Raw genomic sequence first — 26535 nt, 5'->3', positions numbered from 1 at the left:
TATCAGGACAGAATACCAACATTACACTTATTTCTAGATGGGATACCTTCTGTTCACTGAAGAGAAGAATGGTTTCTGCTGCTTTTGGGAAAGCTGGGAAAGAAGTGTTGTATTGCTGCTTGTGCCTTGCTAAGAGCGCTCACTGCTCAAAGCAGGTTGATATCACCCAAGGTGTCAACAGCACAGGAAGAACCTCAGTGGTAACAAGTCCCAAGCACTTAAAAAAAACAAAGATGATGCAGCTCAAGTGCAAATTGCTTTTGAGATGGGTTAAAATCCTGAAGAGCAGCAGCAGCCATCTCCTTGCTTTTGGAGCTCTCTAAAGAGGCTTCTTCCCGTCTGGAGCTGCTGATCTCTTCCCCTGATCTCTTCTCCTGATCTTCTCCTTCCTGATCTCTTCCCCTACTACTTCCTTCAGTGATGTGCACAGTGCCTGAAAGGGAAGTAATTATTTTATGTTCCACGATGGAATTCCCCAGCACCATTTAATGGTGATGAGTTTGACTGTATAAAGATGCTGAGGCCTTTAAATGGATTCTAAGCCATATTGTGACACTCATTAGACAGAAGATAAGTGCAGTTTTCAACAATGGATTGTGACCTCAGGTGGGGATAGGGAAATTCTCCTATTTTTTTAATTTCTGGACTCTGTGCTTCCATTCCCACAGTGGTTGCCATGCAGGTGATGGTCAGGGTCGATGCCTGTGTGAGGGGGATGTGAGCACATCCCCATGCCCTGGGTTATGGTCACCTAAAGTTAGGGTCCCTTTGAGAGGTCGGACCGAGCTACGACACGCCCACACTGATGCAGTGATAGTACTGACATTTATTGTTTGTGCATCCATATTTATCTCCTTACAACTTTATTGACATTACAAGGCACACAAAGAATGTACACATTTGCCACCTTAAGGTGGCTACTGTATTAGCACCACACATCTACATGTGAACACCCATTAGTACCCAAAATACCTTAAGAAAGAGAGGTGAATTTTTGCTGTGCCACAACCTGAATTCCCACTGCACCACTAAGGCCCACAGGTCCCGCAGAACCAAGGAGCCCAGTCTGGAATTGCTCACACCTCACTCCAAATACAAATCATGCCCTCTATCTCTTAGAAACTCCACTATAGTCACCCAGCAGTTCTCAGTCGCATCCAGCTTCAAATTCCCCACTGCAGTGGCAGAGCCTGAATTCCACCCCATGTTCCCTGTCGGAGGTGGGCATACAAGTGGGCTGAAGTCCCAGAGAAGTGTTTTCCTGGGTGTGCAGAAGGGTAGGGTGGCAGTGGCAGTGTTTCCCTCCCCGTCTAAGGCTGACCCGTGTCCCTGTGTTTGCCTTGCAGGGACCTGCCACATCGGCTGGGCCTACTACTGCACGGGCGGGGGCGCGGCGGCCGCCATGCTGGTGTGCACCTGGCTCGCCTGCTTCTCGGGCAAAAAGCAGAAGCAGTACCCCTACTGAGCCAGGCCCGGGCCCCGCCAGGCTCGGCTGGGCCTGCTGGACAACGACGACGGACAAGGAATTTTCAAGTGCTTTCTCTCAGGAGCGGGAGGGCGGGCGGCCGCCGGGTGGCAGGGAGGTGAAGGTAGTGCGAAGCCACCCGGCTGGGCTGGGCAGCGACAGGCTCTGTCACCCGAGCCTGTGCAAGGTCTGCTCAGCAAAAATATGAGCAAGGAAAACTCTGCTTTGGCAAATGGTGAAATTCTGCATGCACCAATTACTGGACGGGCTGGTGAGGGGTGGCAGCGCCCACGGGCTGGGGTAGCGCCTGGCGGCCCTCAGTGCGGCGCTCCCGAAAGCACACACGCACACACAGATGTTAACCATGGCACAAAATAAGTAGAGAGGAAACTTTTTTTTGGTGCGATTCTTCTTTCTTTTCCTTTTTATTCTCGCTCCTTTTTTTTTTTTTAAACTTCTCTCTGGTGGTTTAAGACTCGGTGTAGCAACACTTTTTAATCTATACTTTAAACTTAATAAAAGGACCAATAAGCCACTTTATCAGTATTTTGTATAATCTCTACACATTTTTCTTCCCCAAACATTTATCCACTGCTTATTCAGCCCTATATAACTTTTATTAAGACTCTGTGTTTTCAGCATTATTCCAAAATGCAACATAATTACTTGGCATATGTACCCTTACTATAGTACTTTTTATGAAATGCAGTAAATGGACATTTTCCTGTCCATTGGAAATTCCACTCACGGTACTGTGGAGCTCTGTTGGTTACGTACGACTAACAGCAAACTTCTTCCAGACATAGATTTCTGTTGCTGTTATGTTTAGCTCATTGATGTTGTATTGTGCTGTATCATGTTTATTATTTCAATATTCATTTTTGTAAAATATATATATATAATATGTGCTATTTTATGTTTGTATTTGAAAAATCTCTGTAAATAAATTTTTCCTTGGTCAATACTTGCAATGCATAGTTGTGCCAGTAGATGAAACAGTTCCTTCCCAAATTCCCACTGAAAAAATTCTCAGCAGTACTCATGACTTTTATAACCATGCTGTATCCTTTTACCCCATAAAACACAGACACATTTAGGGTTCAGTTACACTTCCTGAGGATAGACATCTACTGCCACTGGAGATATTCCACATTTTTGCCTGCTGCTGTCAGGTGTCCTGGAGGATTTCAGCAATGCCTTCTCCATTTTGTCCTGGCTGCTGTGGACTTAGAATTTCACACAAAACAGTATATCCCAGTTTAGCCAACTGAAATAAGCCTTTGCTTCCTTAATACCAGTAACTCTGATCAAATACCTACCAGGCAGCATTCTCTGCACAGGACAATGGAACTGTACATAAAAAACTTAAAAAATCAGTCTTTTATTTTCTTTATTTAAAGCAATGTGAACTTAATTCATAGGAACTTATAAGGGGTTTACAATCATAACTAATTTATTTATTCATAGTTAAACTAATGTTATTCCCTTTAATTTTTTTTTTATCCTGTTTTCCCAGTGTTATATCTCTGTTGTGTATATTTAGGTTACCATCTATGTTTCAGTTGCAATTCTGGTGGTTAATAACACTTAGAGCTGAACAAATCTGGCATCATGCCAGTGCTTTGTACATTGCGCTGGGCAGATTTTCGGAGGAATGTGGAACTAGCAATGTCAGCTTACAGTGATCAGTCCTGATATCACTCAATGAAATTTTATCGAGTTTCATTATTGGCTGAGCACTATTTATTTCCTTCAGGGTGCTGTGCAGTGAAAACAAAATTGTACCTTACTGCTCCCAGATTAGCCCATAATAGCCCCATCTCATCTGACTGCACTTCTGCTGAGGAGCACATCAACCATGCTGTGGGAATTTGCCTCCCTGCGCGCTACCTGCTCCTTCCAGCACCAGCAGCAGAATCAGGAGCTCTTCCCTCCAGATTCCAGGTTTTAAGGCTCATCCCTTCTGAGCACTGTGGACCGTACCCAAACCTGCTGTGAGAGGTGAGCAGCACCCCATATATCCTCACAGTAAGTATGAAATGTGCCTGTTAGGGTTGTGGGTTGCTGCTTTATTAAAACTGACAGAGATATAAACACAATTTTGACTGTGGTTTCCCTGACTGTGGTCAGATCTTTGGCAGGTGTATCTCAATCGAAAAATGCTGCCTTTGTTCAGTGCATTACTGTGGAAACATTTCCTTTCACTGAAACTCTGGCTGACTATAAAAAGTTCCTGTGACCTGGCTATAAATGTGTGTTACTGTTTCACATTTGACTCTCGCAAGGTTATGTCCTGGTACATGCATCATGAAGAGCACTTTGACTTTTTTTTAGATCTTCCTGTGCTTCAGTTCAGGCTTGATTTATCGTGACAAACTGGAACTATGCAATTACTTTGCGAAGAAAATTAGGGTTTTGTTGCAATGTAATACTATTACAGCATGACTGAATTCATATGCAATCTCTTTTTTTAAATTTGGGCTTGAATAAAATGTCAATTTTTAATAATCAAGCCAATGACATATGCTGCACCTGCTTTGAAGCTGTTTATCATATAGCCTTCAGCTGCTCTGATATGAATAAACCTATCACAGCTTAATTAGGTTTGTCCATATTTGTGCATTTTGGTTCTGATATCCATTTTGCACTAGAATATAAATACCATTTATTATCATGGTTATCAAGCCTCACAGCTACAAACTCTTAATAACTTTGAACTGGCAAAAGATTGTTTTCGATTTCACAGTCTGAAGTGTCAATGAGATATTTACAAAATTTACCATGTTTAATTTTCCTTTTATTTATTCTTGAAGATGAGGAGCTTGGCCTTCCATTTGTCTAAACAAAAAAGGTAAGCTTGCACACAGTCCTAGGTCACTGAATTCTTTCCTTGCCATTGCTGGCGATTGTATCCCATAATCTCGGTCATAAATTTATCAAGCTGTATTTTAGAACTATTTAAGTAGTCTTCTCTGAACAAATACATTTGGAACTGTATTGCAAAATCTCATTCTTTGAGTGATTATACACTTCCTGTGTTCCAGACCACCCAGTGTGGAACTCACTGTCAGCACACATGTCAGAGGTCTTAGTCCACTTCCAAAAAAACCACTCTGGGAGCTGCAAGTTTCATCTGCCACTCCCAACCAATACAGGATCTATATATATGTAGAAAAAAGTCTTGTAATCACAGACATGGTTCATTGTCAGAAGCTGCTTTAGGACCACAGGATAATTCATGTGGGGAAAAAACCTCAGAAGATCTATGGTCCAACCTCCTACCCAAGGCAGGGTCAGTCACAAGGCTACAACAGGTTGTTTAGGAGTTTATCTCGCCCAGTTTTAAAAACCTAGGATGAAGATGCACATCATCTCAGAGCAGCCTGTGCCAGTGCCTGACTGTCCCAGGAGGGAATGGCTTTTCCTTATAATTGTTTTTTTCAATTAATAACGACTGTCTCTGATCCTGATTTCTCCACCAAGAATAACAGAGAAGGGCTCATCTCCATCTCCATCTCCTGCCTCATGGGTGCTGGGTGGCTTCTCTTGGCTTACTGTGTGCCCCCGCAGCCATCTTTTCACCAGGCTCAGTAAATCCTGGCCTACATCACTGCAGGGCCCTCTTCCTTCAGTGATGTGCAAGATCTGGCATTTGTCCTGGTTGAATTTCATAAGTTTCCCATTGTGCCATTCCTCCAGACTGTCTCAGTCCCTATGGCTGGCAGCCTTATACCTCAGTATATCACCTCAGTATGTCCCCTCAGCTTGGTATAATCTGAAAACTTAGTGAGGCACTCTTCTCCATTGGTAAAGCCATTGGGACAGACAGGTTCCAGAACAGACATGTGGATACCCCATTCACTGCAGGCATCCAGCTACAAGCAGGAAATATGACCCTCTGAGACTCATCATGTAATCAGGCTTTAACCTCCCCACCCAGACCAAATTAGCCCAAACTTGGTGCAAAAAACCTGGGAGCCTATGTTGAAAGCCTTGCTAAAATCCATGCAAACATCTACTGCTCTTCCCTTGGTCGCAAATCCAGTCATTACACCATGGTGAGTCAGAACAGCTTGTTCTGAATAAATATAATCTGACTGGAAAGGTACTTTATACCTTGTATACCAGTATACAAGCTGAAGTGGGGAAAGTGGAGGTACAAGAACTTGATACAACTTTATTTACATAAGTTTAGTCTTTGGGAATGGCTGTGGGTGAACACATTCCCCCACCCAAAACCCTGAGAGCTGGGGACTTTCCCTAAGACTCCAGTCCTGAGCACTAACAGAGTATTTCCTGAGAGGGAAAATGCAAATTGTGTCATTCATGCATTAAGTCAGTCATATCTGCATAAATATGAGGCATGTGAAGGCCTGTCTAGAGTTTGAGAGAGCATTAAGCTATTTCTATCAAAAAAGTCATTGCTTTTCAAGACTTACATATTAAACAAATATTCACTATGTGCCTTGGAGTTTGCTCTCTCCCCAAAGCACAAATATTTGTGTATGATGAAAATCCCCAGCCCTTAAAAATGTTTTGAAATTATAACTCCTGAGGTGGTTTAACCCCTCTATTTTCTTTTTCTTGAGGGAAAATCCAGAAATCAGTTGTAACTGCAATTTATCTGTCATTCATTGAAATAGTCTGTGAAAAATATCAAACTGAATGACAAGACAGATAATCTGTACATCAACATAGGCATTAATTTTTCTCTACATACTTAACCTTTCAGACAGACAATGGTGAAATTAGATATGTCTTTTTTTAGAAGTGACATTTAAGTGTAATCCCTTAAGCAGACAGGATTTTAAATATATGCTTTTGAGTATTAAGTGTTTTTATTACTATTGTTTAAATAATGATGGATCAGAGGAAAAAAAGAAAATTTTGGAGCAGTTTCAAGCTCACTTATCTTAGTGACAGAAAGATGGTTATTAGGCTAAAATATAAATAGATGGCCTTTTTTCATGTTCCTCACCAAGAAACCGAATGTTCATTGAAATTTATACGGATATTTTAGCTGAGTAAAGACAGGCTCTGACTACTCCTGTGGACAGTTTTGAGACCTTTTAGTCTGCTGGAAGTATCTGCTGTGAATGTCAATATGTTTGGTATATGTGCTATGTTATGCCAACCATACTAAATCAGGTAAATGGCAAGTGACAGGAATTCTGAAGGAACATATGGCACAGCTTCATTATATATATCTTCATCACTAGGGCCCAGCGCATTGCTGCCTGATTTCCTGGCTATCTAAGAGCAAATGAACTATAAGTAACTCTGCTTTAAGGATCTTCCATCACACATGGGACATCTCATGACCCTCAAATAGCTCCTCAGCAGATGCTGTGGCCCATACTGACCATCACTGGATGCATGATCATCTCTAAATGTGCACCAAGGATGATGGTCTCACCAGTGGTAATAAATCAGTTTGGCTTGAAGTGGCAATGGTGAGGCAATACTAGGGCACAAAAAAGCCCTGTCTCACCTGAAGCCTAAACCAAATGCAGGTCTATGTTATCAGGCAGAAGGCTGCTCATGCCTTGGGGATGGGAGGAAGCCTTGCTGTCACCATGGAATGCTCCTGTCTGCAGCGAGGCTTGGCAGCCCAAGGAGTGACTCTGTGGGTCTGTGGCCACCCAGGCAACTTTAGAGACATTTTTCTCACAGGACAAAGGAGGAAGTCAGTGCCTGTGTTCCCAAGAGAACACATTAAGGACAAAGAGTGCTCCCATCTAGCTTGTTCTTCTCAGAGGCAGTCCCACTTGGGCAGAGGGCAATGCCTGTGCACAACTCCTGCAGCAGCCCTTGTGTGAGACCTCTGCATCAGCCACAGCTCCAGGACAGAAGCCAAGGTGTTCTGTGTGCTCCATGTGCATTTGCCAACTGCATGGAGCCCTGCTCTGCATGCATGAATATCTTCATCCTATATTCATTCTCCAGGAGCTATAGGTAGCTTTGGTTATCCTCATACCAGCCAGCAAAATCAATATTTAAGTACATTTAAAAAAGAAATAAAGTACATTTGTTTGGCCTGTAGACAGAGTTAGGGTGCAAAGCACTTCTGCCCCAGCTCATCACCAAAGATCAAGTAATAGGCAGCTAGTTTCTACACAGCAGTAGGTGGTTTTCTACAAATTTCACTTCCTCTGCCCAAGAATTTTATCTTATTCCCTAAACTCTGCCAGATGTGACCACTTGTCAAAACCTTGGCTTTTGAAAGCATGGTGGCTGCTAAAGGGAAAGCAAGCTCTTCACTGTGAACACTTTATTAGCTTTTAAGGGTTTCCTTCATTCCCATAGGCTTGGACCAAACTTCATAAACCTGATCCAAAAAGTATAGGAGCCTATGACAAATAGTCCACTAACTTAACTAAGGCATGGATTCAGTGGGAAAAATACAGTAGCTATTCTTTGTCTGGCTTTTTATATTTCGGTAAAGTGTCCATCGTTTTCCCTACGGAAAACATACTCACATACAGAGAAACACAGTTTATAAGCAAAAAAATCCCTGTATGTTCTTGGTTTTGCATTTAGCTAAATCTTTCTTATGATCTGAGAATTAACTAAAACAAGATTCTACAAAAGCAAAATCTATGTGACATGTAATATTGGCAATTAGTATTTATTTAGAAGTTATGTCTTCAAAGATCAAAAGATCTTAATAAAATAATGTTTTGTACTTATTTTTCAGATAAACAAACTGCTGGGTTTGGATAATAAAGCACCTTTTTCTGCAAAGGAAGCCAGCTGTGCATCCTTATCTTGCCTGTTCCAGAACAAGAAAAAGCAAAATGAATTAACAAACGTAATGAACTTTTCAAAAGATGTAAAGTAAAATCTGCTATTGATGTCAGGCTGCAGTTCTTTGCTGGTGTTACCAGGCTGGGTGGGTCCAAAGGGACTCTTTTCTATGTGAAATGGAAATGATAATGAATAGAAACATGGCCTTGTACCGGGGGTTTACTGACGACCCCACTACAGGGTGATAATAGATGCTCCCCACCTGTGACTCATTTTAGCTCAGTAACTCTCCATATAAAGCATATGGATTATTCTCTTCCAGATCATAGAAACAACAGTGTCAGTGAGCTTTCTATTTGGCCAGCACCTAGGAAAAATATTTCCCAATTTTTCAGTAGGGCCCAAGTCATACCCTAAAGTAAAATAACTCCACTTTACAGCAAGAGTAAAGGACTTTCTTTCACTCAGTGGTGGTATCTTTTGGTAGGGAAATGGAGAAAGGATTCTCAATTAAAACACAAGCTATAATTAGGATAGTACATTTGAAATGATGAAGTGCTTCTTGCCTGGAGCTCTGTGGCTATATTAAGAATTGCAGTGTGAGATATTTGTTTTCAAGTAGCTGTCAACATATCATTTGTTTTCTACACTTCTGGGATTAATACCTAATTATGGGGCACACAGAAATTAAAAAGACATTAGAGTGCCTTACTACACCTACCTCTCTCTCTGGCTAAAATCAGAGCTTGCAGAAACTGCTTCACCCTGCTCCTGCATATTAGCTTCAGCAGGTCTGTGTGCCTGACAGCCACTGCAGGAAGTGCCTCTACTCACAGGCATGCTTGTGAGCAGGGTATCTGCTGCTGTTCTCCACATCACACTCTCCAGAGCTCTGCTACAGCTGGCTGCTGCAGAGCGTGGCTGCCACTTCTGGAAGGTTTCAAGCTGTTTCTCACTAAACTGTTCAGAGTACCTTGTTTTGGTATAATCCATTGCCAAAAGTTCAAGTGTTCCATTTCCAGAGTATTTCTTACACCCCACTCTCTTGAAAACCACTGAATAACACTGACCTAACAGTTGTCATCACTGAAAACTGTTCTTTTTTTAAAAAATACCAGGGCAACAGTACCAGGAGTCACACCATGGGCAACAGACCCATCTGTGGTAAGAGGGAAGGAGTTAACTTTTTAGAAGAAGCATGTAGAAAGTAAAGGCACCCATGCCCAGATGTGCAGTGACATTTCAAAGAGGAATAATATTAAATGTTTAGCTCTGCAATGAAATATTAATCAATCTGCATTTGCTGTCAATATGTAGCAGTGGTATTCACCTCTCTCAGAAGAGTTATTCTGGTTTTGTCATGTGCTGGTGAGCAGTTTCCCAGCTCCTCAGCCTGTAGGCTGTTATGCCTGCTCATACTGTCAATAGCAAGGAATGTGAATTATAGGGCAGCTTTCTGGGCCAGCCTGACTCTCAAGATATTTTAGCTAATGGAGTAAGATCACTGATGCATACCTTTCCAGGAGCTGATTTTGTGTGACCTGTGACTTGCAGTGTAGCTGTGCTTAACTTGAAGCTATGAAACCAGCAATCAGAGGCCTAACAGATGGCTAGATAAAACTGTTGAAAAATGATAGCTGTCAGCAAGTAATATAAGCTGAAAACTTGTTTTTAAGCAATGTTGATATGAAAATTTAGCCACTTGAATGAAAATAACTGATTTAGAAATTCCGAACATGTACATCAGCAGTGTGTTGATATTCAGTTTTTCAGTAACTTCTGTTCCAGGTAATAGACACGGTTTTGTTTTCAGTTTATCCTATATTAGGAAGATTGAGGTCTAATTAAATGTTTATTAAGCCTTGCACTTCTCCATTCTTCCTTCCTCTCCAGTTTTTACTTCTACAAGATATTGATCTTCCTGGTGGAAGCCATTGTATTCACTGATATTCTGTCATTCCATACCTGGACATTTCAGGACCATTTTTTTTTTTTTAGAAAAAAGGCAAATGCTTTTTACAAAAGATTCAGCAGTCTATTTCATATGCAGCTTCCTTTGGGAGCCACAGTAAAACTCCTGTGAATGCACCACTCAGTGCTGGGTACTTCACTGGCCTACATAATTAGGAAACATTGCTGCCTGAACCTCATTCAGACAGATGATTTCAACAGTCAAGAAGTAAATGTACTTAGAAGCAAAGCCTGCTGTTCCTTTTTCATTGCCTCTCAGACAGCAGGACCATTCAGAGCTGCCTCAGCACAATTACAGAATGTTCTGAGCGGCTTGGAGCCATTTCAGTCAATCTGAACATTTATTTCCTTTCATGGCAATGCAGAGTGAAGGTGCTGACAGACCCTAAACACATTGCTCCAGCTATACAGCAATTCACAACCCAGCTTCTGGGGCAGGTGGTTTTAAGCTGTCCAGTGTTGTAAGGAGCACAGGTATTGCCATCTCATGCTGATACTTTAACCAGCTACAACACTGTGGATGGGGAGAGATCTCAGGAGCAGGGGTAAACTGGAGATCTTCTTTTTCACCTTTACATCATGGACTCAAAGAGAGGCCAGGGTACCTGACACCAGATGACTGTAGACTGCTGAACGTACAAGATAAGCAAATAAGAAAAGTGATTGATAACTTTCTGCACACTTTGGACAGCATTTCTGACAGCAGCTGAAAAGGAAAGGTGAGAGCCTTGGACTCTGACTGCCACCCTAACTGCCCTGACTATCAGCTGAGCTTCATAGCAACATGAAAAGATGTCATCCTCCCAGTAAGGAGGAAACATTTTCCATATTAGTACCTTTTTTCCCCTGCCTACTTACCTCTAGGAAAAAGAAACAAACCTATGTTGCTCAGGCTTCATTATATTAAAAAATCCACCCCACCTCCAAAAATCAAGTAAGGCTGACAAATGTCCTGAAGACCTTTTTAATGCCTAAGAGGCATGCATTGTGGCAACTGTTTGCTGTCTCCTGAATAATGCAATGTGTAATGGCAATTTGTTTTGTGGAGAAACAATGTCACCTCAAGTAGCTGAAGGATATAGTAGCAACTTTCTCACATTGTCAGCTATGTCAGTTCCCCTTTATCTCTTGGCTTCTTAGTACACTCCTGTGTCAAAAATTAGTGCAAGTTAAACAGAAAATGGACAAAAACTTGTTAAATATGCTCCTGCAATGCTTTGGGGATGTAGCTGTTGACTTTACCAATATAAAAACTAGAATCTGGTAGAAACAGATGCTTTTTGCACAGAATATGAGAGCTGGCTTTTGAATGATAGGCCCCACGGCATTATTATTCCTAAGGCCTGAGGATGTTTCTTTTCTGAGTACTGACAGAACTTGAGGTTTCTTAAGGAGGCTTTGGATTATTTGCACAGCATGGGCTCTGTCTTGTGAGCCATGTCTAATGAAAAACGTCAAGGAATTCTCAACTGTCATCTGATCTCAGTTCAAGACTCAACCTCCAAAAATCTCCATAACACTGGGAGATTCCATAGCTTTTTCTGATTTGTGGATCAACTGCCTGTGGAGAAGGGCATCTAAAAATAGCTGAACAATGAAGGGACATGCAGGGGAGCTTTAGCAATGAAGGAGCAGCCTGAGGGAGGAAAGAAGAAAATTGGACTGCCTTCTGAAGTGTTACTGCTGCTGACAAAGTACCCACTTATTCTTAGCATCCTACAGTTCAGCACAAAAGGGCTGAACTTAGAGGGAAGCAACAGATTTATCATATCAATATATCTTATACACTCAGTTATGCTAAATTAAAACCACTAAATGAACAATACTGAGATGTCTCTGAGAAGTGGCTCATGGCTTTTGGCATGTGCACTCCGAGAATTGAGATAAACTAGCCTTGGCATTCCAAGAGGGCCAGAGCATGAAAAACTGAAGGTGATCATAGGCTGAGAGAAGCCCCAGGGTATCAGGATCTACACACACCTTACTAGTGTAGTCAGGGAAGTATGAACAAATGTGAGACCTTGCACAGATGGAGCTAGAGAGGCAGGCTGACCTGTGGATGATTTTGGCCCCAGGGTAGCCAGGTATACCTATCAGATGCTGCCCACCTGGTGAGCATGATGTCACCCTCTTCACTGCAGCATGTGTCACCAGAGCCACCCAGCTCCTGCCCTGCTGCCTTCCAGAGCATGGGACTCTGCTGGGTCTGGTTTTCCTTTTGTCTCACCCAGCCCAGGCAGTCCATGCTGAAAGTGACTGCCAGGGCTCTAGAAAAGTCCTGTGCTTTCACACAGAGAACAAAGGACATGCAACAAGGCAACCTACTTCACTGAGCAGCTCTTAGCATTGCTACACCATGGGACCATGCAAAAGGACCCCACAAGGGAGGCAGAGAAGCCCACTGAATAAATGTCATTATAAATGTCAAGCATCTTTCTTGGCCCATATTACCAAAAGCAGATTTTTTCCATTGGCAGGTCTCAGTGAACTTTGAGAAGGTGCCTAGTGGCTCTCCCCATTTGAGAGGCAGAGAAAAAGAAGCAAACACTCATGTAATGAGTGCCCATGGAACCAAAGGCAGAACCAGACCTATGAACCAGGCCCTATCAAAGAACTGGTTTTCCAGGAACCATCACTGCTTTTCGGTGGGGTCTTCAACTGCATCTTCCAGGTTTTATGAATGTGCCTTGACCAACAGCTTCCAAAATTTTCCTTCTGTTACGATGTTCCTCAGAGAAGGGAAATTTCCTCCCAGGTGACATCTGGCTTGACACCTCTTCTCTTTCTGGATGTGGTTGCTATGACAGCTGCTCCAGGTTTGGCAAACCCTCATCCTGCCAGTCCTCTGCAAACACAACTCTTGCATATCTTGTATTCTCCAGGACATCAAAACATTCTCTTATTTTTAGTCTTTTAATCTTCTCATGTCTGTGTCTCCTTTTGTTTGGAATCAGTGATGTTAAAGCAGACTTGTTCTGCCAGTATTTTAACAGCAGATTTCAGAAAAAATATCCCCACCTCAGCCAATGACAGATTTAGAGAGCTATATTGCTTAGGTTGCTGAGAAGAGAGGCTGGGGAATATTCTTTTATAGTTTGCCTTTGAAACAAAAGCTCTTACACATAAAAATCAGGAAGTCAACATTACATAGCAAATAAATGCAGCTTAAGTGCTCTTAACTGGAAGTAGTTACCATAAACCTTCTTTCTAAGAAGTCTGCTGAACATTTTTCTGATGCTGTGAACTGAGGTTCTGGGTGGACTGGCAGAACACCTGTGTGTGCAGGAGTGGTCACTCAAAGGTGTTGTTGAGAAAAGTCATTTTACCAAATGTTACAGCCCACAGAGATATATATTCTTTCACTGTCCCTTGTTGCCATTGTGAAGCACACAAACACACATAACACATGGGCATTATCTTTGTTTAAATTCTTGTCAGCTCTGATCTGCACATCTCCACACTGTTAAATGAATTAAATTCAGATTCCCCTTGCCCCCTGACTTATCTACACTGATTTGCATGTTAATAACTCTTCTTCGCTCAGTCAGTTTGTTCTACCCTCTTCTTGATTTGCTCTCCATGGTAACTTTGATTGAGTTCCTTGCCCCCAGCTCCCAGTACAGGGAGGAAACTGAAGCAAGGTGATACAGGGGGGAAGGTGACTCTGGTGACTGTTTGATTTCACCACCATTGCCATTTCACGGGTCAAAGCCAGGATGAGCAAGCTGACTATCTTGGATGCTTTGGATGCCTACCAGGGATGGATGCTGTTCTACCCATCTTCCCTTCCCAGAACCCTGGTTTTCAATACATACTCAGGTGTGTTCTATATGGATTTATGTTTTTCTCATCCCTGAAGCCTCATGGCTCCCCCAGTTCTGTAACTCTTCCCTCCCTATTCTCAACAAAATCTAGCTTTTAGCTTAGATCTCAGCCTATCCTGACTGAGGAAGCCAGCTGAGAGAATGACCAAGTGCAGAAATAGCTATTCACTCACATCTCTGCCTTCCAGAAGCTGTAAGATGAAACTGGCCCCTCTAAACCAACAGCTTTGTCCTGCAAGCAACCAGTCAGCTGTGCAAGGATCATTCTGCCTATCTGCTGGCAACTTGCGTGGGTAGTCTGAGTCTGAGCAGAGCTCCTCATGGGAGGAAGCTTTCCAGTGCCAAAGAGGAGAAGGCTGGCTGTGCGCCACAACCCCCAGCAAGTTTTGTGAAAAACATGAAGCTACTGGTCCACTGAATCTGGTCCCCTGTGTCTTTGCACGTTGCTTCATTGGCTCAGGGCACTCTTTCAGAGCCTGTGTTTGGGGCAGGAGGGAAGCTGCTGCCACTGTTGTACAGTTTCAGTTGAGTTTTCTCAACTTCCTGGTTGACTGCCAAGGACTAGGAGGCTTAATTTCCCACCTTGGAGGTTCTCTCCCCCTCAGAATCTTCCCATCTGCTGTATTTCATGTTGCCCAGGTAAAGCTATACTTGCCAGCCTTCCCTTTCCAAAAATACTGCAGTTTGTTTTGTTTCCTCCAGATTGTGCTGGCTTTGACTCCGTGTACTGTGACTACTGACTCATGGTCCTGCTGGTCACCTCTATCTCATTCCAAAGTTTTCATTATCTTCTGCTCTTTGCAGCTCTGTGCAGACACATTTGCCTCATAATACTTAGCAATCTGTTAATGTGGCCACTGTAGAGATCAGCATTTATATTTAGTAACATCTCTCCTTGGTACAGGATTTTTTCAGTGAAAGAAGTCTATAAAAACAGAGATCATAATTTGCTCCCATGTTTTTTCTCCTTATAGACTACAGAGAAAAATATTCTACTGGGATTTCATAAGCAAGCAAACTAAACTACATGCTTGGAATTCTTTTAATTTTTATTTTGCATACATTTCCCAGGCTCCCAGATTAAAAAAAAATCTGACATATATTCTGATAGGTTATTTGCTGAGTGCTTTTAAGTGAGCCTAGAATTGTGCACAGTGGAACTGAGAACCTGAACACAAGACAGAGAGGAAATAGCTTTATTCTTAGTCCTCCATGCAGGATGTAAAAGAAAGCCAAGTCTCATTTACAGCACTATCTTCATGTCTTCCTGGGAGTCCTTGCACATGTAAAAGGCCAAGCTAGCTGATAGGACCTCAGTGGTTCAGCTGCATCTGACCAGCTTAAAGCTGAGATCCTTTGACAAGCCTCACGTTGTAGCTACAACTCAGCAGCTGGGATTGTGTGGTTTAACCAAGTGCCCCCACCCTGGTGGGATGGGGACAAGAATTGGAAAAAGGTGAAACTCATGGCTTGAGATGAGAACAGTTTAGTAATTGAAATAAAGTGTAATAATAATGATGTTGATGTTGGTATTGGTGATGATGATGATGATGAAGAAAAGGTGAGAGAGAAAGAATAAACCCCAAAATATAAGTAATGCACAGTAAAATTGCTCACCACATGCTTACCAATGCCCAGTCAGGCCCTGAGCCTGACAGCCCTTTCCAGACAGCTCTCCCAGTTTATATACTGGGCATGACATTCTAAGGCATGGAATACCCCTTTGGCCAGTTTGGGTCACCTGTCCTGGCCATGGTCCCTCCCAGCCTCTCGTGCACCTGCCCACTGGCAGAGCTTGGGACACTGAGGTGTCCTTGGCTTAAGGTGAGCACAGCTCAGCAGCAACCAGAACATCAGTGTGTTATCAACATTATGCTCATACTAAACCCAAAACCCAACACCATGCCGGCTGCTAAGAAGAAAATTAACTCTATTCCTGCCAAGACCAGCACAGAAGGATGGGATGACAACTTGCTCCAGGTGCACAGCACACATGTGAAACCTTGAAGACCCCTTATCTGTTTTTTGCCTGAAGATCAGAGGCCTGCAAATAAAACAAACCCCACAGATTAAAACCCCTTCCCTTGGAAGATTACCAGACCACATTCTGTCCTCCCATTACTCTTTTACCTTCAAGCTGGCCTTAGTGCACACATTAATTATTCATTCCCTCTGTGCCAGTTGTGCATGCAGCTGCTGAGGCTTAGCAGCCACCTGGGCCAAACCTGGCCCACTGCTCGCACTGCCTGCTCCATGTTCCCTGCACCATGTCCACATCCCAGTGCTGGCTCTGCAAGGGTGGGATGGTTGCCACATGCTGTCATCCTCCTGTCCCTTGCTGGGTGCTGCTGGTGTCCCCACCCATCGATTGTACCAAAGCACAGATTGAACACAGCAGGCGCCAGAGCTTCTGGTAATTGCACCCCAAGGCTACGAAATTCTCTGACAGCAAATCACGCTGCCAAACACAGGCTGCAGCATTTCTCCCTGCTGAAGCATGTCAGGCAGCACAGTTGGCATTTGTGCCCTTTCAGTATGACAGCACTGTGTCAGCCCAGGAGGGGCAAAGCTGTCTCATGAAGACGTCTGCTGCCTTTTCAGCTGCCAGCAAATACAGGGATTGGGATTCTTTGCCCTTCCCTTCATTCGCTGTCAACTCTTTCTTGGATCATGTTTTTGCTCAAAATTTACTGCAATTCAGGTGTCAGTGGCAGCCATATCCCATCTCTGGTCTACCCAGGTTTCAAACAGAGCAAAACTTTTTTGCTTAACATCATAGACTTATTTATCCCACAGAAACATGAGAAAAAAACCAGAGCTTAAGAGACAGGTCCATAGAGTTCTGACTCCAGATGGCTGCCTCCCAAGTGAAGATAAGCCTTTCTGATCAACCCCTAGCTGATACATTTAATTAACCCTGCTTCATCATTGTTGATCATTTTTATTTGCCTCTGGGTCTTGTAAGAATCATAGCCAACACACCAGCTTCGTGAAGACTGAGCACTTTGCCTGTGGTGTTACCCAGATTGCCAGAAATGGATTCACGGTCATTTTCATGAGTATTTTCTGTGTCACTAGTTAATGTGAACGCTCTCAGGTCAGCAGAGTTTCATCATCATGGATATTGTGGGGTTTCTTTCCTGTCAGAAACTGCCTGGACATCAGGGTAGAATGTCAGTGCAAGAGGCCTAGTGATGAGAAGGAAACATAGATGTGAGCTGAGGACCTGAAAAGAGCCTGGGTATGTAGCTATGAACAGTGAGCTTTTGGTGTCTGTTTGGTGGACAGTGACAGAAAAATAAACATCTTTAACAATGACTGGAGTAGGGACAGTCATTCCTTATGGCTTTTTTATTAGGGCACAAGCAATATTTCAAACAACAGCAGCATTGCCAAGGACTCACAGTAAAACCAGAAGGATGTGATACTGTTGTCTGTCAAACATTTCCAGTATACCAGATGAACACTGGGCTGTGCTCTAAATATTTTTTCTGCATTTTTCAGGGAATACTCTTCTGTGTCCAACATGAATTTGCTGAAGCTGTGTGAGGAGCAAGTTCTTAAAAATTCAGATATATAACTCTTGTCACTTCTCCAGTTTTAATTTCTTTTCTGTTCCTGGTTAACCAAGAAAGCAGCGACAATTCCCTTAGTGGCCATGCATGTGTCTGTGATAGAAGAGGACCAGGGGCTCTCCACCACATTTTGGAGTACAGTGAGACCAGGTTTGTGTGGCTCTGGTAGGACAGGTCCCATCTCCATGCAGGCTCTGCAGCTGCAGGTGGGATTCACCTCCAGGGCTGATCTCCAGCCTTACCAAGTCACCAAGGGTCTCTCAATCTGTGTCAAGCTCCAGGCAGCCTTTGATGCACACCAAAGGGAGGGAAATCTGGGTGTTGCAGGAAGGAGAAGAAAGTGCCATGGAGGTCTTTGTATCAGCCTGAAAATAAAACAGATACAAATTCTCATTCAAAGCATCATGTAGTCAGTGGATCCATCACCCTCAGGAGTTAAACAAAGCTGCAAATATTTGAACTTGTGGCAGTAGATAAACACAGACATTCTGGACTTCAGAGATGGGTAGGCTGGCAAAGCTCCTGTAGTTTTAATCTTACTTCACTCAATCTGCATGGTTAGGGATTAATCTCCATACTATAGCTTTTCCACCTAGGAACAAGAAATGTTATTCACCTGTGTCAGAGAAGTGTTCATGAGGATTAACAGGGATTTGGGGCTTTTATATAACAGATTTACAGAATATTTTGAGTTGGAAGGGGCCCACAAGGATCACTGAGTCCAACTCTTAAATAAATGGCCCGTGTAGGCATTGAACCCCCATCCCTGGTGTTATTAGCACCGTGCTCTGACCAACTAAGCTCATCTCAGAGATTTAGGGGTGAGGGGTTTTAAATGACCTAAGGCTGAGCATGAAATAAAACTGGCCTTGCTATATGCTCCCATTTGAAACACTGGCATCAGAGCCGTGATGTTTTGGAACCAAGGTGCTTTTTTCCCCTCCTTGTTTTTCTTGCCATGGAGACTGAGAGGGTGTAATGCTGCCATGGCTCTGACCTATCCGAACAAGGGGAATTTGGTTTTCTGTAACCTCCCATTGGAGAATGCAAAGCATTCAGTGCATTGGCATCAAAAGTTTGGCAGCAAGGAAGGATCCAAGCAGTTTGGTTTCCTTAGATCTGCTTTGGTCTGACCTGGCTCCCACAGAGAGAAACAGATTAATGGAAGAAGTTCTCTACCTTAACACTTTCAGGTAAATAATTAGCACTGAAGTGGCTGCCCATGTGTCCTGGGTTGTAGTTTAGGATGTATTCTATCACCATCTTCAGTTAATGGCCCATCAATGCCTTGTGCATGACTCATAGATAACTCCCTCCGGGAATTATCTCTCTTTAATGGGCCATCAAGGACCTCCTGTATGACTCATCATCCCATTGTGAGATGCTCCACCCACGGGGAGGAGCCAAAGCCTTCTCACCTGGATATAAGCTGGGATTGGGGACAGTAGAAGCAGCTCTCATTCACTGGATTCTCAGACGACTGGAGCTACCAGACCTTTCTATGTGATCACTGCTTCAGGAAGACCACCTCATCTGGACTGCTTCCATCACCCTGATCAGGTTGTATTCTGACTCTGTCAGGGTTTTTTTCCTTTTTGTATTGTTGCCCCCCCCCCCTTTTTTTTTTTTTTTTTTTCCCCTTTTCTCTTCATTAAATTTTATTTCTGACTTAGAGGCTCTCACTTGGTTTGTTTTCAAACCATAACACTATGCCACAGTGTCTGGGAGCTTTTTGCCTTTTACATAGCTGTCCAAGCTCTGTCTTGACCCCAGTGTGCCCAGCAAGGCACATTTTTCCCTTTCCCCTGCTCCTGTGCATCTTTGCTACCCTTCAAAATACCCACAATCACTTCAAACTGGAGACATGGCACATGCTGACTCGGTGTGACACTGAAAGACATATATTCATGAAAAGGAATTTCATAGCCAATGCAAAAGGGTGTTAAGCCATTGAGAATTTCCCACTCTGACTGAAATCCCAGGCCCTAATATGGAATCACAGAATGGTTTGGATTGGAAGGGACCTTAAACATCATCCAGTTCCAACCTCACTGCCATGGGTAGGGACGTCTTCCACAAGACCAGATTGCTCAAGACCTCATTTCGCCTGGCCTTGGAACACTGCCACGGATGGAGAATCAACAATTTCTCTGAGAAACTTGTGCCAGTGTATCACCACTTTCAGAGTGAAGAATTTCTTCCTAATATCTAGTCTAAAGCTACCCTCTTTCAGTTTAAAGCCATTCCCCTCTTCCCTATCACTACATGTCCTTGTAAATTTCTTGGAGTGTGTTCAGATGGGCAGAGAAGATCCCATTCCCCCACCTCAGTACAAGAGTACAATAAACACAGCCTCTTTAAGGACTGAAAAACCTCAGAAGAAAGTGTTACCAGACCAGCTGGCCCCTGTGCAGCCACAGAGATGTGCCATGGGAGCAGGAGGCTTGCTCACACTTTACTCCTAAACATCCTCCATAGTCTTTTCAGAAAACATTCAATGTGAAGAGTCTCTCCCTCCACACAAGCTCTGATGTATTACAGTGACAGTAATCTATTATGTAGATTTTATGGATCACTTATACAAATTACAGTGAAGCCTCAGCCTTGACTGTGGTTTAAAATAGACTCTGAAATAACAATACAGCAGTAACAGCAATAAAAACAACAGCAGCAATAATAATGAGTAGATAAAAAATTACCCATTAAAGTTCTTTCTCTCTACAAGTACCAGATAATAAAAATGTATTTTTAACCTGAAAATTATTTAATATCATTTTGTCTTTATTCTTTATGATTTCAAATATATTAGTAAGGTTCACAGAGTCCTACAGCCTTTTAAGATGCAGAAAACACTTTATTTTTTCTGAGCCATCAGGTTACTCTAGTATGAAAAGAAGTATTTAGATTTGTATTTTTCAATTTGTTGAAACACATCATCCTGTAGAGGAAAAAGTCTCTTTTTAGTAATGCAGTGTATTAGAGGTCCCTTCGAAGGGAGTTCTCAGCACAGAACTTTCACTGGCAGTATAAGAAACCTACTGAAGTATGTATTCATTTTGTGGTGACTACAGTTAGGAGTCTCCTTTTTTTGAACCACCTGAATCTCATAAAGGGTTGTGCCATGTTCAAAACAAAACACTGAATCTTTTTTATGTAACTGATTTATCCAGTGCTGCTAAGAAATTTTCACAAATGACTTTATGTGCAAAGTATTCTTTCTGTATCACCTGGAAGCAGCCATCTGTCCTTCTTCTGCCTTTCCACGGTGAAGACTTCAAAAAAAATGTATTCAGTTTACACTAGGCCTGTTTCTCCTTTGCTTTCTGACTGATGCACTTGTCTGAAATGGCAGACAAATCCTCACAGCACAAGTGGTAACATTCTGTGAATAGTCATGAGTGAACTCCCTCCCGAATCCAAGCAACTGGACCTTTCAGAGGACTTGAAAAATGTAATGCCTCTGCCTCTCCTCCCAACTGTTATCACCTTTTCCATGCTTATGGGTGACATGTGGCAAAAGGCACAGAAGGATGGTTCCTGCCTCCCCCCTAACAGAAATATTCCATAAATTTCTTTTGAGGATTACTTACTTTTTCCGCTTCACAAAAATATTTTAGGATAGTCCTAAATTGGAATTAAAATATAAAATCCCATTTAAAATTTAAAATACTAATACCAAATAGAATAAAAAATTACCAATTTTACCCAAAGATGTAAAAAAGTGGAGGCATCACTGACTGCATATATATCTTTTTTTCTGTGTGTTTGTGTGTGGAGGGGTGTTTGGGTTTTGAGGGTTTGGGGATTTTTTTTTTTTTTTTTGTTAAATCAGGTGGGTATTTATTAGCTCAGCAAAAATATCCTAATGCTTTGAAACTCCTAAATGTTTTAAAGGTATTTTCTCCCATTGAAAGAACTGACATGTTTGAATTGTTACCAAGCGAAGATGGATGAGATAGATGGGTTCATTAGGAAAAGCCCGCAGCACTTGAATGGGAGAGGTCAGGCTGGAAAGGGTGGATGCCTTCACTTAGAGGCAGGACCCTGAAACCTGGCAATCCAAAATTGGTGGCAAACTAAGCCTGTGAAACAAGGGCACACAACAGGAGCAGACACAGCCACAATAACTTGGTTGCCATGGCATATAGAGTCAACATTACTGGGAGTTTCTGCTGGCATGTCTGCAGCTCCCCTGCCTTTTGTTGCTTGATGTCCTTTGCTATAGCTAAACCACAATAGAGAGAACTGCTTGGAGCATCCAACTTGATTAATAACCACTTTTCTCTGCAAAACTATTGCTGGGCACATTCACTAACTAATCTGTATTATTATAGCTGAACACTGTAGAAGAATATAATCATTCCTAACTGCAACTGCTCGTAGGTAAACAGAGCCACCAGTCCATAGCACTCAGCATTTGCAGCCACTTCTGCAAATTACAGGCTTTAGAGTCATACAGAGTCAGATGCCTCATAGTAGGAATAATGTCACTTAATAGTGAGTGTCTGAGTGATAGATGCTTGCACCTTAGATAATCCTCTCTGATGTGAGTGAAGAGAAATAGGCTTTTTAAGGGCTTGATCCTAATTTCTCTGCCTACCTTGGGCTGAAATTAAATTATTCCTGATCTATACTCCTTGGGAGCGCATGTTTCTAAAAGAGCTTGGCTGTGTTTATCAGATTAACTCTGGACCCATAAAAAAACCTCTGCCACATGATGACTTGTGCTTGTCTGTACCCTTTTCCAATGGGCTCCTTAGCATGGTTTTCATTTATGCCAACCCACATTCTCCCAGTCCTTGCCCAGGCACAGCCCTGTGATTGACATTCTCATAGGAATATTGTCATTGGGAGGGCTGAAACAGGGATGAGAGGCTTAGTGAAGCAACAAGAGTGTACCTGCATGGATATGTGCATACCAGGCTATTGGACTTGGGATCTATGTATACTTCCATCCAGTTTCAATTATGAGCCTAGGGTTAGCTTTTTATGTGCTTGGATTTCTTGAAAACACAGCTAAAATTGTAACAGCCTTGCATGTGATTGGATTTTGTATGCTGAGCTCCATTTCCTTATGTGGGTATCTTTGAGACTACGGCACGTGCTCCTCCAAGAAAAATGGTGACTTGTCATCCTTTCCTTAACTCCCCATCAGCTGACCAATGTGAGGCACAGATCACACCCAGTGGCAACCTGCAGCTGTGCTGAGTCCTTATGGCATCCCTCTGGATCTGAGCATCATCCTCCCTTGGTTGGGCTCTAGCCCTGGCTTTGACATGGAAATAATTCGATGCCTTCAGCAGATGGCATCAGGTGCTTGAAGAAGGCAAACAGGCACTGGCTGTCTCCATGGGCTTACTTGCAGGCATCTCTCAAGAACCACCAGCAGCTTCATTTTGAAGGATGACCCTCAATACACCTCAGAAATGTTGAGGTGCTGTTAATTCAGACTGCTCTGGCTGTTCCTGTGCTCCAAGCACACTCAACCGTCTTGAGACTCCTCTCAGCTAATTCTCTGGGCTGTCTTTCAAAGATGTGCAAAGGAGCACATTTGAACTTTTTACTATTTTCCTCGTCTTTACATCATGAGGCAGGAGGACTAGAAGAACTGGCACCATGTTACTCATTGGATTGTACCTCTTTTATCCAGTGCTGAGACACCATTTTGGGGTTTACTTCAGGTCTTTTTGTCTTCTCCCTCATCTGGAACACCCGATCATGTCTATCAAGCAGGAAAGGAACCACTCACTGCTCCAGGGGTTGAAGTTGAGGCAGTTATCATTATAACTGCCTTCAATCTCCTCATTTTAATTAGTTGCTTTTTCCTAACTGCTAGGATGCATGGAATCTACATGGGCTTCTGCCTTCACTTATACCTAATTAGTCTGTATTAATGTTTACACTTTGATGTTAGAAGGTGTTTGTCCCTTGAACACCATGTTGGGTGTCATATTCTAATTTATGCTTCTGTTTGTTGGTTTTATTTGAATTAGAATTGTACATATTTAAGGAGTTTTGTTGAGCTGGTGTTGAGCAGCTGCAGCCCTCACACAGACAGCATTGTGCATCTGCCAGCATGAAAAGTGATATGTACAATGAAGTGTGGTATGCAAAGATTGCAATTAAATTCTCTGATTAAGGTTTGATTTTGCAAGAACACGCTCCTCTACAGGCATTTTAAAGTCCCTTTCCTCCTTGCTTTTGTGTGTAAACTAAAAGCACATTCCTGATGACAACCGGGAGCCGCTAAGGAACACAAATCTGGTGTTCCCTTCTCAAGCTATACACACTTTTAACAACTCCCATGCTACAGCAAGAGATTTCTCATCCACTGCTTGGCAGCACCTGATTTGCACTGCCATGGTTTAGCTAATTAGCTGTCAACGTATTCAGAGTCCACATTTGCAGCTTTATTACCAGAATGAAAGCCACATGAATCTTCTTTTTTTTCTTTTTCTTTATTTTTTCTTTTATTTCTTTATTTCTTTTTTTTGTGGGTTTTGTTGCTTTGCTTCTAGTATAAGGCCTTCAGACCTTTTGGATTTTCTATTTTTATTGTATTTTCCACAGCTCTATGTGAGCAATTATTGCTTGATGTCTGTAAAGTTCAAATGTATACCACCTGCCTCCATTAGTCATCACCGTTTTTCTGTCAAAACTCATTGGTGCTAAGTGACTATTGCCAAAGTAAATAGAAAATGTAACTGGAGAAGTAGAACACATTGTAGTATTTGTTGGTTTTGCCGTTTTTGAGGTTACTATGTCAGCAGTCATGCTGAGTGAGGGCATTTTGTTCTTTTGTTCTTTTGTTCTTTTGTTTTGTAGGCTTACCAGTCCTGCTGTTATAAAGGATTTTAATGCAAACATTTACCTTTCAGTAGTTATGACTATTTTCAATCCTTTTCAAGCTTGTGCACACAATGAACTGCTTGGCAATACAATAAACTTCTTTCCAATAAGTGCTTTGTACCTTTTTACGTGTTTAGGAGAATACTGCTCCTTGCTGTCTTATCTGTGTCAGAGGACCACGTGAAAACTGTATCATGGACCATTCCTCAATGCTCCTGTCCTCTGAGATTATTCCAGATACGAAGCTACAGCTTATTCTATCTCTAGACAGAAGGGAAATGTGTGCCATGCTGAAGTTCATGGCAAAGTTCCTGTTGATGTCAAGGAGGCCAGGTTTTCATTCAGAGATTTGGCATCAACTACACCGGGGAAGTGTCAACATGGACTACACTGATAACATTCTTATTTTGTCAGTGCCAAAGCATACATCCACTCTGTGTCCAAACAGGAGAAGAACCCAGATGGTGTCATGTCGCACTGCCATCCAGATCCATTTCAAAAGAGTTTTAGTGCCAACTCTGATCAATGTATTTAAAATGTTTTACTCTAAATTACTATAATGCTCCAGTAGACAGATCCTAAGATATATGGCACACTTAACAACCTATGCATAATAATTATTTGTAGCTGAAACAACTGGCCAAGGGCTCTGTAGGAGCACTTCCTTCCTTCCTTCTGTCCGTCCGTCCATCCGTCCTTCACTACAGGCTGAGTAATTCTAGGGCTGCAGAGGCACAGGTTTGATTTTCTTCCCTTGTCTTTGTTGCCTCAGTAGGAAAATGGATATTGACCTGAGCAGAAGGACAAGTCTGGAGAGCTTTTAGACCAGAGCTGTTTTTGCTTCGCTGCTTAATGAAACTTAAAAAGCAATTACAATTAAATTACAATTGATTAGAGTTGAGCATGAGATTCTAAAACATACAAATAAACAATCTTTCTCTTAAAATCAGTAGTCCCTAACGAAACCTAGCTGTATCTTTTTTCATTCTTACATAATTTCGTAAGAAAATAGAAGAAAATGTAAATAACTTCCTAGAGTTTAATTTTAGCTTGTATTACTGACCATGATGAACTTCACAGACCAGCTCCTGTTTAACTGAATCCAAGGAAAATCCAAAGCAATTCCATTTACTCTGATAGATTTATTTAGAAGAGCACTGCCTGACTCTCCAGCATCATGTTTAAACTGTGTGCAGCCAAAGCAAATTCAAACTCCCCTGCAAGCTATGGTGTATTGGAAATTTTCACATCTCTTTTTTGCCTGTGTGCAAAATAAATCACTGTGTTACCAACACTTAATAATCTTGGGGTTTTGAAAGAATGCTCTGCACATAATTAAATACTTAAATCACTTTTTGAAAGTAAACCATAATATATACATTAAGACTTGGTGTGTGCTATGGAGGTTCATGTTTATATACTAAATCTATTGTATCTATGTTGCTGTTACTACTCTTAGAACCATTCTTAGCATCTTTTTGTAGCATTCATGGCTGGGGAGGTGAAGAGTCCCCTGTTGGCAACAGTAATGCATCTTTCATCCTTGGATCCTGGCCAAGGGCTATGTAGCCTTGTGATTAATATGTTAGCTGCATATTTACAAGGTAGAAAATTCCCCTTCTGCTGAGCTTGTACTCTTGCTGATATTAGTATTTTCCACCCCTTGCTGTTGATTATGGTTTTCCATTTTTTCCTGTAACAAAAATGAGACAAAAAAATGCTTAGACATATCTCTACATATTTAATACAGCCAAATTAATGTAAATAGAAAGACGAGTCTGACATTTTATCACATTATGGAAACACAGGAGCCCTGTTATACACAAGAGAAGCATCTCACTTACAGCTTTGAAATATGATTTCCAGAAACATGCAACAATTTTTCCATGTTTCATCTCTCAGGTTTTTGCTAATGAGCAAAAACTCAGTGAAATTTCCGCTCCTGTAAAATCAAACATTCAACACTAAAGAAGTTAAGGAACCCAAAATATTATTGTGAATACATGGCCTGATTCCTTGTAGGCCTGCTTTTTGTGTTAGCACACTCTCAAGTCTGCAGATGAGGTTGTAGTACTGTGTATTTTTTACCAGTAGGCCCAGTTAC

The 26535-nt window shown here is 42.1% G+C and overlaps 1 protein-coding gene and 1 long non-coding RNA gene across 2 annotated transcripts in view; one reads left to right on the top strand and one right to left on the bottom strand.

Annotated features, from left to right (window-relative positions):
• The window catches only part of LHFPL6 (LHFPL tetraspan subfamily member 6), a 137324-nt gene extending 134895 nt beyond the window's left edge, over positions 1-2429 (top strand). The window contains exon 4 of the mRNA XM_066313210.1: positions 1347-2429. Coding sequence (XP_066169307.1) covers positions 1347-1465 — 119 coding nt within the window. The 3' untranslated portion in view covers positions 1466-2429. The remainder of the gene's footprint in view (positions 1-1346) is intronic.
• The window catches only part of LOC136357700 (uncharacterized), a 154895-nt gene that overhangs the window by 1408 nt on the left and 126952 nt on the right, over positions 1-26535 (bottom strand). The window lies entirely within an intron of this gene.

The sequence above is a fragment of the Sylvia atricapilla genome, chromosome 2 (genome assembly GCF_009819655.1).
Source record: "Sylvia atricapilla isolate bSylAtr1 chromosome 2, bSylAtr1.pri, whole genome shotgun sequence".
In the NCBI taxonomy this organism is placed as follows: Eukaryota; Metazoa; Chordata; class Aves; order Passeriformes; family Sylviidae; genus Sylvia; species Sylvia atricapilla.
This window is presented reverse-complemented; position numbering and strand designations above follow the sequence as displayed.